Raw genomic sequence first — 14,962 nt, 5'->3', positions numbered from 1 at the left:
TGCAGTGCACGAGGTCTGTGCCCGGGGTCATCCTTGCAAAAGTCAAGCCCCGGCTTTGCTACCCATATTCTGTTCACTTCTGGCGCAACGTGCGACTTCCGGGTAGGGCGTGCTCCCCTCTCTACGTCTTTCGGCGGCTGAAGGGAGACCAGCGGTTGTGCAGATTCCGCTTTGCCGTTGCCCCCGAATTGCACCTAGACAGACAAAAGCGCACCCGGCCGCAAGTGCAGCATGCAACAGCAGCTACGACGTTAAGGTAGGGAGGCATAATTCCCGCAACTGCACACCGGCACTCTGACCTTCGACAAAAGCGAACACCCGTTTCTAAAGGATGCAAGGGCTCACCATAATTTCAGACAACCCGAAGTCGAGCAGCATGCGTCATCAGGCGTCTTGAAAACGACCTTAAGCTTCTGCCCACTTGAAGTTACGTCTGGGCGCTGCATCAATTGTTTACTGCCGCAAAACTGAAGAGGGCAGCGGCACCCCTCAGCGACGCCTTCGTACTTGTCGTCGGCTGTTGAACCCGTCGAGGGTCTTTTTAGGGGGGGTTCTGCACCGGACGTCCCCAATACCTGGACATCTGAATCTCCTGTACTCTCATCTGCCTGCAAGTGCCGCTTGGGGAGCAAATCAATTGTGTTGCAGACCACCGACATGATAAGTCCATTACGAAATGCGACCATATCCTGGAGCCCAGCGATTTGTTTCTCCGCAGTAGCTAAGGCCTGCGTCAACTGAAGTTGTGCGGCAGCTGCTTCTTTGTGCGCTGCCTCCATTGTTCGTTCTGTCCTCTCCAAAGTTTCCTTGAGCTCCGCTACCTCGGATATACTCTCCTGTAGTTGTCTAGTGACTTCGTCCAGTTTTTTCTGAGTTTCACCTTGGTCAACAAGCGCTGCATCGCGCTCGCTCGTCAGTGTTTGAGCTTCTGCGGTAGCCGCACGAAGTTTTTCTTCTGTCCGCGTAAGCTGTTGCTTCATATTGGTCTTACTACACTCCCACGCCTCGGCGTCTTTGATCCGCGAGGCCCTGATGTCTTCTACTTCAAAGAGGGCTCTCTCCATTGCCTCATATATGGCTTCCACCCAATGCCCTACTCCTTCGCGCGGGGCAGCGTTAATGCCTCCAAAACCCGCAGCTGTATCTGCCGCGTCTACCACAGTAACTTCTGCGCGCGGCGGCTCGGGGGCACAATCCCTTGTGCGGCTGTTGGGTTGCTCATCTGATACAGCCGTCGCTTGAACCTTTGCACTGTCGGTTGGTGCAGCAGGAGATATCCTTAGATCCTGTGCAAGTGTAGTAGCCGAAGGGGACCGCTTCGAAGAAGGAAAAGGGGAGAGTCTCCCCATCAGGCTGTTGCGGAGACGCCCCCTTGGGGTTTCCAAAGTCAACGCCGGGCCTACTTGAGGATCCAGGGAAGCGGCGTCCGAAAAGGCTCTGTTTGCACCCATCGTTGCTGCGCCGAGCATGGATTCTGGTCGCGCTGTAGATAGTTTGCGTTGGACTGGTGATCGTGGAGTTTCAGCTACCGTGAGATTTTTAATGACATCCTTCAACTCATTGATCAAGACTTCTTTTTCCGACGTTTCTGTTCGCCAGCGAGCTACCTAGAAGCATCCACAAGAAAATGTTCCGGCAGCTGCAGCAGAATGTAGAGTGCTGCTGCGTAGGCATTTACTACCTGCTGTTCCCTTAGAAACGAACTATATGGAGGTTATAAGTGCTACCCCCAGTGTATACTTTGCCAGCCCCAAAGTTGTTGCTACTCTACGAATATCCCATTGGTCTCTTGAACAAACTGAATGGGGAAGAGGGAGCCTTTACCTCTCTTTGCAACTCTTCGTTCTCCTTACTGAGCCATTCATTGCTTCTGCGCAGTCGCAGATCCAAAAGTGTGATAAACGCAAACATTGAGCAGAAACAGAACACCACGAAGAAAAATAACACCCGAAACAGCGGCCAACACTGAATGGCAGACAGTACCCAAGACTTACGAGGCTCGCTTGCACGGAACATCCGTCTTTTTTTGAACTTCTCGAACCGCCGGTCGAGCCGAATTGCTTCCCCCCCCGAGCTTTTCAACGCGGACGCGCAGGCTGTCCAACTCCACTTTAAGCATCTGCACCACGCCCATATCACAGCAGCCACTGTAGCGAGGTGTTCATGCCTAACACAGCAGAATTAGTAAACTGCACCGCGCCTAAAACTCAGTATACGCTTCCTTAGCTGGCTCTTATGCTGCTGCCTATATCCCCGTCATACAGCCTCTTGCAGGAAAAAAGTGAATATTCCCCACTACCAGCAGACTCTGTAGATCACGTCAAGGTATGCAAAGAAAAGCCGCACCGCATTTTCTCCCTGATACATGCCTAAGTTTTTTGACACCCGTCTTTGTTCACGTAGCTGTGTGTCTTTAGCTCTAAGTTCGGACTGGAGGTCTTCGTATTCTTCGAGCTGAAAAGAAAAGAGCGAATGCTGGGACAAGAAACAAGGACTTCCAGAAGAGAACCATTCCGGACTCTGATGCTATAATGCAATGATCTCCCCCGCTAGAGCGTCTACTTCATAAAATAAGCGAGATCACAGGGGAAAAGTGACCAACAGCTGCCACTGCCTAACGCCTCCCGTGAAAGTTACGCACCAATGTATCATTGCGTAGCCGTTGCTGCTCCACCTTTTCAGTCAACAGCTCATTGCTTTTGCGCAATTCCGTAACCTGCTCAACAACGACAGGCACTAGAAACACACAAAAGGTTTCAGATCGAGGAAACGATCCTTCCAAAAATGTCCTGGTCCTGGTTCACTGGTAAACCGAAACGGGCAGCCAAACGTACCGATATATATTTGTGTTGTACAATTCTGCACTACATGCTGATTACCTCTTGGGTCACTCCATGTAATTTTGGTGCGATATCCGAAGACACCATTTTGTAGATGTTTCTGATAAGCGTCATGAACGCGCTCCCCTCTTCGTCGCCCTCATCAGACAACGTTTGCACAGCTGAGCTCGACAATCTCCATATATGCGAATCAGCGAGCCCCCAAGACACTCTGCTACGGGAGGGCACTGCATCGCATCCGCACCAGCAACTTTGGGATTTCCAATGAATATTGAAACTAAGCCTGAATAGGCAGGGTACCAGAGGACCTTTATTCATCTTATTGGATTATTCCGAAGGCTTACGTGGGCAAGATTCAAGGGAAGATGATGAGTTCAAGTCAACAGGCTGAGAAGGAGCGTCCGACCAGCTTCGCTGGCAAACACTGCTCGACTTGCTACTGCTGAGCGTCTTAAGGTCAGCATCAAATCCTCTGAGCAGGTCTTCTATTTCAGAAAGCATTGCCTGTGCAAGTTCACGCCCTTTGCTCCTGTACGTCGAAAAGTCACTTGTATGCACGGTGTCCGCCGACGAGCTCGAAGAGAAGCGTCCCAGCGGCGTGCTTCCAGCTGTGGACCCTGGCATCTTCTTCAGCTGTTCGTACAATAAGCCACGCGCAGCAAATATAGGGTCACTAGGCCTCCCTCTATTTCCTGTCAACTAAAATAATAGCCGCTCCTCGACAAAACTAACAGCGCATGAATGCGGCAGGCGTACCAGCCCTAGGCAGCAAGACTTCACCCGGTTTCCCTGGTTCTGTGCTACTTCTTTGAACTTCTGGCTTTAAAATCAACAGGATCTTCTTCACTTGAAGGCACCGCTGCTAGCATCGGTTGTAGTGAGCAGGGCATGCGTCTCCGGCGAATCGAGCAAACACACTGTTCCTCCCGACACTGTTCAGACAGAGTGCATGCGCATGCGAAGCCGTCTACTAAGAAGTGAGCTTGTCTCTAGAATAATGAGACACCAGTTTTGCTGACAGATTGTATGTACCCGTGTACAGGTTCAGTCTCCAGAATGCTGCTGCACTGCTGCCCTTCACCCCGGCAACAAGGTCAACGAAGCGCCATTGAATTGGAGATGAAATGCAACAGGCTGAGTCTCCATAACTGAACAAATAGAAATCACCGAAAACGCGATGTCACCACACGCATAGTCGTGACCGCAATAGTGCTACGAGGATTCGTGCCAATGGCTTTCTTGGACGCGTGGAAGCCGTGGCTTCCCTGCAACTATCTTCGAGCACTAAGACCAATAAATAACTAAATAATAGCGAATTACTTCGCACACAAACAAGTGAGTTGCCTTCATTTATTTGTTGTGGCCCAGGAACCCGACATGGGGGATCTACTACCGCTCGATTGTGAAGCCGTCGAACAGTGCACTGCCTCGCGACACAATGAGCCCGAAGCGACCCTTGTCTAACCCAATTAATCTTTACAACATGAGATATTATGGTGGAAGTTCAATGTTTGTCTACCTTTGAATGGCATTTGGTAAGAAAGAACCACCCGCCCGTCTACCAACATCTCCAGTGGTGCGTCCTCGCCTGGATCATCCTGATGGACAGTTAACGCGAGAAACTTTTGCCCTCAATTATTGACTTTTACCACAGTAATTTGATGTCGAATAGATGGATTTATGTAGAAGATCGGGGCTTCAGCTAGGTTGGTTTGCACGCCTTCGTGATTGGTAGACAGGCTGGCGACCTGAGCAACGTGAAATGGGTGTTGAATGGCTTTGCTGAGGACCATTCAACTTACCCGTCTGCCGGTGTCGAGAGTTGCAGCGAAATAATCGGTCTGTCCTTTGGATCGGAAGATGATTCCTGCGGCCGAGGCGTCGCCTAGCCGGACGAAAGCGGTAATTCGAGCGACGTTGCACTCGTGGCCTTTCAGCAGTAAACTCGTCGGCTTAGACACTGCAGGATGCGCATGCATGCGCTGGATCAGAGGTGTTCACTGGATGCTCTAGATGAACTGGGTCTCACACGGTATCATCGCTGCAGGAGTGAGGCGCATGATTCCTAATTCTGAGAGATTGCGCCACTGCACAGGGTTCTCCCAATCTGTTGCGTTTAGATAAGACGTATCACGTCAACTGCACCAAGTGGTACTACCTTCGAGTGCCATTGCAGGATTGCTGTACGTCTCGCACAGAGGTGCTACCCCCGGAACTGGCCGGTGAACAGCAGCAGGGCCATGAGCTTGGTACTGACGTCCTGCTTTATCGACTGCTAAGCCGCTGACGACTCTGTCGCCTGGAGTGATTCCGCTTGATGCAGATTTTTCAACGCGGAAGAGCTCATTCTGAAGAATCAATTGGCGAGTTAGCGCCCCAAGTTCTCAACTACACAGCTTCTGTACGACGCACTTCCGCGGTGTGCACGCCGGTAAAAATTTCTTGCACGGGCTCAACTTCCACCACAGGGTTCTGAGATTCAGGGTAAAATGGAACGGCCTTTCGAGCAGTTGTGTACTCGAAATCTCGCGTTGCTGATGGGACCGAGTCGACGCTTTGATCATCATAATTCTGCAGGCATTTTGTCCCAGCTGTCAAAATGCATGCGCCATTAAACCGCATTTCTTTTCCACCCTACCACAAGCCAAGGCATTCGCTGGCGGCGATCTTGCAGCACATCCTGAGACGGCTCGCTCATTTATAAAAGGAATTAAAGGCGACCTCTTTTCAGCATACCTGCGGCCTAGACGATTTCTGTTTTGCCCAGAGCGTCCACGCGGCGGCGCGTGTACACCAGCACGCTGCTGTTGCAAGTGTCAGCAACAGCAGCCACAATACATCTATCATTAAGGAATACTTGCAAACAAATGGCTATAGCCACGTGACTCTGAACAAACCTTCCAATCGCGCTAGGTGGAGTTTGCAGATTGCGTTCAAGAGTTCTTCAAGCCGTCGAGACACCCCACGTATGCACGCATTCATGCTTTTCAGAAAGCATCACGAAATACGTATTCAGAAGCGGCAGTGTTCGAGGCAAAGAACTATACAAAGCCTGCTGTTGCCGTGTCGTACTGCAACTGCCGCTCCCCAGCCTCCTTGCGAGATGCTCTGGGGCAACAATACAGCTGTTACGCGGCGTAGAAATAAGGGAACAGTGGTGGAAGGCCTCGTCTAAAACATACACCACGCTTCAACATGTCATGTATGCTGATGTGCAATGCATATATATATGTATATACATGAAAGCTTCTGTGCAGCCAGGCGTGTACTAGTGTTCACATTTCACGCGCTTCCCGTTATGGGCAGTGCCGCTGAAGCAGCTTGAAAGGGCGCCAATGACGCAAAGACTGAATATGACTAAAGCAAGTTTATGCCTCCGCAGCATCCGATTCTTCCCCCGCCTGCCCACCACTGATTTCTTTGCCGTGCGGAGCCGGCGAGTCTGAGAGGCCCGAGCCATCGGAGATGGCCGCGTCGTCGTCGCTCGACTGGTGGTGGTTTACATGAATCCCAATGAGTGACTTCTGTACACAATCGTATGTACATATATATATATATATATATACATTTCGCAGACGCAGTGCATAATTATATGTTCATATACATACGTGCGCATAAAAATGCATTCACTGCACAGTTGATATTGCGAGCCCCTTCAACTGTGTCAGTCAATGAGAAAGGAGCAGTTGAACGCCTCCCTACGAAGAAGCAAAACCAGCATTCATTTCCTGCCTCACCATGGGTTCAAACTTGCTCGCGAAGCCACGCAGCAGTCTGTGGGACCGTCCCCTCCAGTTGTCGTACGTTTGGTGAATGCTGTTACGGAGTTTCTCGACGCTTTCGTCAAAGTGTACCCCCTGGGAAAACAAAAGCAGAAACCCAAGCCAACCCAAGGGAGTCTAGATGAATCCCATTATTCTGCGACGCCCGACACCCCAGATGGACCTTCATATGCAACTACTGAACCATTAGCTAGCAAGACTTGCTGATTCAAACCCTGCAACCCTCACCAAAGGTCGGTCCGTTAGCGTAACCTTCGTCAGCTCGTCAGAGACCTTCTCTCCCCAACGCTGCATGTTCTTCTTCATCTGCAAAGAGACAGAGAGAGGAACGGAAGCTACGTCAAAGGCCACACCACTCGCAAGATGAGGGCCTCACAAGCAGAAAGCAACCGTCATAAGACAAACCTTTATTGCATTAGCCTTCGTGTAGCCTATGTTCATGTCCCTCGGCTTGACACCGCGTGAGAGCGATCTGCAGCAAACGCGCCCACACCCCCACCAGCTCACGCAGCAGCAAGAACATTAGGGGGCCTACAGACAGAAGATAAGGTGGCTCCCTACAGCAAGACAGTTCAGACGAACCTGTCCACATAATCCTCGTAATTCTGAAGGATGCGGACGATGATGTCCGTCGTCGAGACACCCTGGGTACGCACCGTCGCCCTGAACTTGTTCTGAAAACAAACGGCGAGTGGTCCACACAGCAATGACGTGCTCAGTGGATATGGAAGACGAAAGCAAGGCAAATAAAGCAAGCAATGGCTCGGAAGAAACCAGAAACTATGTCCTCTGAAACGCAAGCAAAAATACACTTACGCTGCTCTTTAGCCAGCCGTATATGTCACCGCTTTCTGCCTCTGTTGGGCTGCTGTTTTTCCTTCTCTTTCTATCGTCTTTCTTCTTATCTTTGCTCTTCTGAACAGCAGAGTAGGGCTCGGCGTCATGAGCTGCCAGCAACGCACGCATAAACGCGCATACACTTGTCACTCCTGCAAGCCACATTTTCATTTCTCCCATTTCCCTTTTCCTTCTCGCACTTCAGTGCCCTCGCATGCCTTAACGTTGGATCAACCAGAAGAACGTACGCTATCACCAGTTAACGGCCTATAGTGAAAGCAACTATCTCTGAAAGAGAAACCAAATGTTGCACGAATTGCAACACTTCAGCTCACCAACGTAGTCGATTCGATGCTTCTCCACAAACTCAGGGGTGATGATCCACGGACAGGGGGCAATGACCTCGTCTACCCACTTTATGTGACGAAGGGTTTCAGCTCGTTCTTCTAGACTCTGCACAGTCTGGCCTTTCAGCCGATGCGTTTCTTCATCAGAAGCAACTCCTGCCATTAAGTACACGTGCTTGAACATCTTCTTGGCCTGCTCGAGCTGCCGCATGTGGCCAAGATGCAGGAGATCATAGACTCCTGCAGATCACACAAACCAATCCCACGACCCAGGCATGACCAAGCCGTGTGCAGCACGGCCACGAAGCCTGTATGCGGATTCTCCACCTCCGTAAAGCACCTCACCGTCGGTATATATACGGACAGGCCTCTCGGGATCCTCGCCTTCTGCCAGCTCCACAGGGGCAGTGCCCTGGGAGTCAGGCTGCGGGGAGAGGTCCTCGCTAGCCTTGCGCTTCTTCATAGAGGGCCTCGGAGGTGGGGGGACGGGTGCTTCCCCTATGTTTGTTGACTCAAATGCGCACAACAAGGCGCAGTGGCCTGCACTGCAACTCAATTGAGCTAGCTGGATGCGGGTGGAACGCAGAGGGTAGTTCAGGAAAACAACGCAGGACAGCTCCTGCCTTATGTCAACAGCATATACGGCGACTGCGTGCTCTGATCGTGTCACGCTGGAGACGCTTCGCGCCCAATTAGCGGGGCAAGAAACTCTATATTAACAGGGGGAAGACATTTGCGGGCGGTCTTCGCCGAATCAGAAAACGCGGTGCAATCAACCGTGTTATGGACGCATCGCGCTGTGCCTGAAGGGCCGGCAGCCGCAGCAATGCAATGCCGCTGCCACTCCACTGATTTCGAGACAAAGAAAACAACACCCAATTATGATGGAGATAAAAGCTGCTAAACTAAACTGGGTCAGGCTCACTACAAGACCAGCACGAGCCCTGTTGTCGGCAAGGCACAGGCAGCCCTACTGGGGCTGAAGGGTCGGTGTTCTGTGCTGATGATAGCCATCGAGTTATTCTTCCCTCTCAAACAATTAAAGCTGTAGAAAACACACTTCAAATTGCAACAAGGGATTGCAGAACTGAAGCCGTGGACTCATGGGATGAGCAGAAGATGCAGCTTCACCCGTTCACCTGCATCTCCGCAGGGTTGTCTGTCTGCTTACTGTACCGACGGTCCGTGCGCTGCAGTCGAGCCAAAAGGCTCAAGGCAAGAGTCCCTTAGAAGCAGCTCACTTCCTCTCCCATCCCCAGACGTTCTGGGCGCAGCGGCCCAAGGGCCTGAGGTTGTGGAAAAGAGGTGGCCTGACATGTTGCAAACCATTTGGTTGCAGCTTATGTTGCAAAGTACCTTCACATGCAGGGACAACCAAATCTTCTCTTGGTGTATGCAACAGACCTGTAGGTTACTGCCGTACTTTTGTTTGGGTGCAGGCACGAAGGCCACGTAAGTGTCTATGTACGAACTTTGTACATCTTGGTAGACTTAGTTTAGGCGCCTGCATGCCTTCTGTTCGAGATAGCCAATGAAGGCATTAGCTTCATACAGTGCAGCAGCTTGCCCCCCAATGCATAGGCTTAGTATGCTGTTTGCGAAAGGCTCGAAAGTTCCGCACGGCTTTGACGCCTCCGTATGCAGCTGGAGCTAGTGGATCAAACAACAGTATCCTCATTTGAGTCCTTCGTGGTGCTATTTCTAATGCCCCCTGTTCACTGACCTGTTCCCGTTTTCTTCACTCTGTATGTCCTCTGCGCTGACTAGCCATGACACAGCAAGCTTCCTCCCTGCAAAACTTCAGTTTAGTGCAGCACAGGCTGTGTAGCCTGCGCCAACCGAAGGCAGGACATGAGTGTATAATTGCGCGTAATCTGGCTACTGAGGATCAAATGAGTATTGGACCATCGTCTAGAGTCTTACTGCAGAATCGAAAGGAGCCTTTGGTATATTTGCATGTACTGCCTTCCAGCAGGAAATACAGGAAGGTGTGTCGTAACCCACGGCAGGCAAGCTCTTCACCTAGCCTGACCTTGCGGCACTGCGACCAGCACATCTGGAGGCCGTAGGGGAGATGGGCCGGTTTTTGTTGACTCCAGTCCTGCAGCTCGCGACGGTCCTCAGCTAAGGCCGATAGCTCTTGTTACATGCGGTAGCACCGCATGGCTGAGAGGGACAAGTGCGAGCTGCATATCTCGTCCCCACAACTGGGAGGCCTGGCGGCTTCTGCCACCTCAGCTGAGAAGGAAGATAACGGCTCTCGAAATGACCCACGTGTAGGGCCGACGGGCATTGGGGCTGTGGGAGGAATGTCAGCCAAGCCGAGGTAAGCTACGAAGCGAGACCGTACCACAACTGGCGGATCTGGCATTGGAAAGGGGGATGGAACCAATAACCGGCGCATTTGCTTTTTATGCAATAAGCAGTGTCACGTAATTCGCGAAAAAGTGTTTCGAGCACGACTGCGAGCAGCACTGCCACAAAAAAAGCACCGCTGGAAATGCCCTGGCCCGCACCAAACGTGGGGAGCACTGATGGTATGGAAAGAGGTGATAGCCGCACTTTCTGATCCTCCTCAAGTTATTTCTGTGCTCATTCTGCTTCGTGCGAATGGTCAGAATTCGCTGGGGGTACTTGGCACAGGCTCCGGAGTGGATCTGGTACTCGACCCTACTGCAAGATGGTCCGCCTACCTGTGTATTCGTTGGCGTAGTCCCTGTCACTGCGTTTCTCCAACGGCAGACAAGACAGGCATGCCGTGGGTGAACCTGTGGAGAGTGCACATGCGGCCCCCAAACGACGCCAGTGAGGTCAACGTACACGAAACCAATGAGGGAGTGCGCATACCGGCGCTCTCAACAGCATTTACATCCCTTGCTGTAAGAGGAGTGGAGCCAGCATCCCCAGGAGAAAGCCGCGCGGAGGCTCCAACCCAATGAAGAGGTGTTGCAGGAAACTGCCGAAATGTGCACGCACTCGATCAGAGAAACAGGGAAAGTGCGCACTGTCAAAAGGAGAGTTCCCAGTCATGTTAAAATAACGACTAACCCCCACCAGCCCGGCCTCTCGCTGGATACCCACTGGATGGCATCGGCCTCACTCCCGGCGCAGCCCCAAACGGCATTCCGAGGTGCACGCGACCCCTGTATCTTTAGGTGGAGATGGAGAAAGACGTAGACGAGCTGGTAGGGAAGGACAAAATAAAACGTCAAATAGCACCTTTCGAGACAGCAAGGTATTAGCAAAGTAAGAGCTGGCTTCACGCTCTTGAACAAAATCATTGTGAAACAAAAGTTTCCAGTTGCGCAGATCGACGAAATACTTGACTACCTGCAGGATTCAGAAGTCATTTGGTTTCCTTGCGTTTTCTCAGATACCCATGCATACGAACGGCATTCACCACTATGCTTAATACCCGCATTCGCAATGTAGAATACAGTTGCATGCCCTCGGGGAAGGTGAATGCATCTGCCGAATTCCAGAGGCAAGGCTATCACGATTTCGCGGGACTAATCAATGAAGGCTAGACTGTTGTACGTATGGATAGCGTATGAGTGCTCAGCAGGACTGCCCAGGGGCACTTGGAGCACCTGCAGCAGGAGCGATAACAGTAACTTGAGAAGTAGTGGTTTGCAAAGACGCGTGTGCACTTTGCATGCAAATTGTGTATGTATTGGGACTTCATGGCTCTTCAGCAGGGGGTAGAATAAGATACAGGGAAGGGGGAGGCCATTCGGTCGCTCTCCCTGTCCAGCCGAATGAACAGTTAAAGGTTTCTCGATATCACATCGTACTAACGCAACTTCTTCCCTGGGCTGGCGTGCACTGCCGTGTCCCCAATGGACCTCCTAAAGGGCAAATAATTTATTTGGACAGCGCCCTCCACGCGGCTGTGCAGCAGTAGCAGTAGGGATTGGGGGATGTTCCTTGCCACTTTCTCTCGGTTGCAAGAAGACCCAAGATATCGGAGTCCCTATATGGCGCGACCCACTTCCTCATAGCGGTCTTTCTGCGGCTGGAGAGGCTGCAGGGTTCAGGCAGGTCACCGGGTCTTGCGCTACGCCGGGGTAAGTTCTTCCAGCCAACGGAGGGCCGGTGTGCGTCGCATAGATCTTACACTGCCCCTCCAACTGCCCTCAGGGCAGCTGCATCAACTTGAAACAGCAGCAGAGCAACGCACTAGGCAAACAGGTGCGTGTTCCCCTGAAGCGAGAGTGTGGGGGAGCATGGCCTGAAATTGGCATATTTAATTGGCATATTTTTACTTTTGTGCAGGCTGGCTACAGAGAGCAAAATAAGTGTTAAATAACTGTCTACACTGCTACTGGGTGCAGCAAAAGGAGCCTACCTATGCTCACACCTGGGGACGCCTTGCAGCAGAAGTTGCAGCCCATGTCGGCCTTTCCCCGCCTTTCCCTCCACCCCAGTAGCAGGTCCTTATGCTGCTGTACCCAGGACCGCTTGGAACTTGAGTGTAGAGTATCTGCCTCTGCATATTAATTTTCGAAGAATTCGCCTGCACTGCATCTCCCAGCGGCCCGCATCTAAGGCCTAGGGCACTCAATGGTCGGAGCACGATAGCGTAGGGAGCAGCAGCCGCATATTTGTGCAGAGCCGCATGCAGATATCAATATATGCAGCTAATGCGTTGAATTCCACTTTCTATGCATTGCAGAAGGTGTGCAACAGCGCCTGACTGAATGGCATACAGATCGATGCAATGGACTTTGCGGGCGAGAGCCGCTCTTCTGGTTTGCGCTGGGTTGGGTTTCTTTGATTCTTCAATATAATTGTTAATTTGTTGGCAATTATTAATATAATTGCCCCTTTCTTAATGATCGTCATCGAGGCAAAAGAGAGGAGGAGGAACGATCAAGGAGTTTCTGTACAGCCTTGTTCCGTTGCAAGACGGTAGTTAGTGAGAGCCGCTATGTGATATGGTTGAGCAGAGCGCCTCATCTTTACATTTTAAATTGTATAAATATTAGATACATTATTGATGAGCTCCATTTAATGTGCCTTTTCTCTGGTTTCGCTCACAGCACCCTCCTCGTCGCACTTGGTATCGAGAACACCTCGGTGCGGGCTTGCGCCCCCATTCGAGGCTGCCGTGGGGTCTGTGGCGGAAGAGGCATTCAGTTAAGAGAATGAGTTGTCTTCCTCTTTTGAACAGTATCTATTCTTTGTTCTGCGCATTTACACCGAATCCTCCTCCTAAAATACCTTTGAAGATGACGAAGTGAGTGATCTATTTTGATTTCGTGTTGGCCGTGCTATCGCGCCGTGCGCGTCTGTTCATTCGTTTCCTATGTATTCCTGCACTATTTCTCCCCCTTCGTAGAGTTGTATGGCTAACTTTCTTTGTTTTATGCAACACTTTCTGCTTCTTGTTCTGCACGCAGCGGACAACCCCTCGGCAGCGCTCCCATCGTAATCGGCGATGATGTCCGCTACAGCCCAGACGACCTACTGCTGCCCAAGCAGTATCACAAATACATCGAAAATATAATTATTCCGAACGGGCTTCTTATGGACCGCGTGGAGAAGATGGTGAGGCTGTTGTGTATTGTTGATGAAGAGGGAGATCAACCAGCTTGCTCAGGCATTGTCCTTATACTCCTTCTACCCTTGAAGTTGCCCATTGAGCCCTATTCATTCGTGTGTGATTGTTTCCTATTAATATGGGTGTTTTTGTTATTATTTATCTATGGAACATTGTTTCATTCTGCTTATTTTGAATGCAGGCCTACGATATCCGGAAGGCGTATAGGAACAGGGAGCTGCACTGTCTGTGCTTATTGAAGGGCTCTCGCAGCTTTTTCTCTGCCCTCTTCCAGCACTTGGCGAAGCTGAGTCTGTACGATGAGGAGGCGACTTGCCCTCCTTTCTTTGAGCATTACTTGCGCGTGAGTTCTTGCGTGGGTACAGAGAGCACCAACCAGTTGAAGGTGGTGAGCGATGATCTCTCCTGCCTGAAGGGAAAGGATGTTTTAATTGTAGAGGATATCATAGACACAGGACTCACCCTTACAGAGCTGCAGAAATACCTGCAGCAGTTCCAGCCTAACAGCGTTCGTATAGCAACGCTTACACTTAAGCGTACTACTCGTTCAAATGGGCAGACAGCGGACTTCGTCGGTTTCTCTCTACCGGATAAATGGGTTATTGGGTTCAGCTTCGACTGCAACCAGATGTTCAGAGACATGCCTCATGTTTGCACACTGAGTGATAACGGCAAAAGGCTGTTGGGTCTGAAGGTGTAATTGGGCTAAAGGTCTGAATAGTGAGTACAGCATTACAGGTGGTGGTGGTCTTTCATCTCCTTGTCGTTTATATCTTCCCCAAAGTATTGCCTTTTTAAAACCAAAAAGGCCCCCCAGATTAAAGTCGGGAGAATGAAGAGGAGATGATGAAGTGATGATGATGTACCTTTGCTTGAATTACTATTGGGTTTGTTTGTTTAGAGCAGACCCTTTCCGTTGCGTGCGTTTTGGAGTTATGCATCATCAGAATAGATTTAAGTATTAATTAATTAAGTTAATGGTTGAGAATTTATTCGCCTGGCGCTGCATTTGCCTTCACATGTTTATGTTTTAGTTGCTTAGGGGATATACAAATAATAACAGAACCCTAAGGAGGGCCGTTTATAGCCCAACCCCTAAAGACTGGGGGCGTCTTTGGCATTACACTATGAACGAAAACTGTTCAGAAACCATTTATTCACTTGAGGGGATCAATTATACAGCGATTTATGCGCGCAACAAGCACCGCACTTCTAGGTATAGATATATATGCTATATACATCCATAGTATATATCTATATATATATATGTAGGGGGAGAGAGATAGGACACTGATTGTTCTTAGGTATATATATATATATATCACATGCTGCAGAGCAGAAGCATTAATATTAGACTTCTCGGTAGAGGCTGGACAGGGAGAGAACCAGTCCCATCCCTGAAGGGAACCAACTCTAAATAGAGTATTTGATTATTTGCCAAGGAGGAACGGCCGTAATTCGACTGCAATAGAAACCAAAGCAGAAGTAATTATATTGAAGACGATCAATTCTCCATTGAGCAGAAAGTGTTCTAGGTCGACATATATATATATATATTATATATATATATATATATATATAGAAGCATAGATA

At 50.3% G+C, this 14,962-nt stretch overlaps 3 protein-coding genes across 3 annotated transcripts; 1 reads left to right on the top strand and 2 right to left on the bottom strand.

Annotated features, from left to right (window-relative positions):
- Positions 1 to 121: 121 nt before the first annotated feature.
- EAH_00012920 (hypothetical protein, conserved) lies at positions 122 to 3,341 on the bottom strand (the record flags this gene model as incomplete). Its single annotated transcript, XM_013391450.1, has 8 exons — positions 122 to 194; positions 346 to 1,607; positions 1,825 to 1,870; positions 1,995 to 2,119; positions 2,347 to 2,454; positions 2,642 to 2,716; positions 2,880 to 3,067; positions 3,185 to 3,341. The coding sequence occupies 8 exons, from the start codon at positions 3,339 to 3,341 to the stop codon at positions 122 to 124; spliced, it is 2,034 nt and encodes a 677-aa protein (XP_013246904.1).
- A 2,867-nt stretch (positions 3,342 to 6,208) lies between these two features.
- On the bottom strand, positions 6,209 to 8,269 carry EAH_00012910 (cholinephosphate cytidylyltransferase, putative; the record flags this gene model as incomplete). Its single annotated transcript, XM_013391449.1, has 8 exons — positions 6,209 to 6,364; positions 6,578 to 6,697; positions 6,851 to 6,928; positions 7,028 to 7,094; positions 7,205 to 7,296; positions 7,439 to 7,569; positions 7,795 to 8,046; positions 8,152 to 8,269. The coding sequence occupies 8 exons, from the start codon at positions 8,267 to 8,269 to the stop codon at positions 6,209 to 6,211; spliced, it is 1,014 nt and encodes a 337-aa protein (XP_013246903.1).
- A 4,768-nt stretch (positions 8,270 to 13,037) lies between these two features.
- On the top strand, positions 13,038 to 14,069 carry EAH_00012900 (hypoxanthine-xanthine-guanine phosphoribosyl transferase, putative; the record flags this gene model as incomplete). The annotated part of the gene is made up of 3 exons (XM_013391448.1): positions 13,038 to 13,045; positions 13,209 to 13,356; positions 13,551 to 14,069. The coding sequence occupies 3 exons, from the start codon at positions 13,038 to 13,040 to the stop codon at positions 14,067 to 14,069; spliced, it is 675 nt and encodes a 224-aa protein (XP_013246902.1).
- Positions 14,070 to 14,962: the final 893 nt, after the last annotated feature.

The sequence above is a fragment of the Eimeria acervulina genome, genomic scaffold (assembly GCF_000499425.1).
Source record: "Eimeria acervulina Houghton genomic scaffold, Eah_scaff73, whole genome shotgun sequence".
Classification (NCBI taxonomy): domain Eukaryota; phylum Apicomplexa; class Conoidasida; order Eucoccidiorida; family Eimeriidae; genus Eimeria; species Eimeria acervulina.
This window is presented reverse-complemented; position numbering and strand designations above follow the sequence as displayed.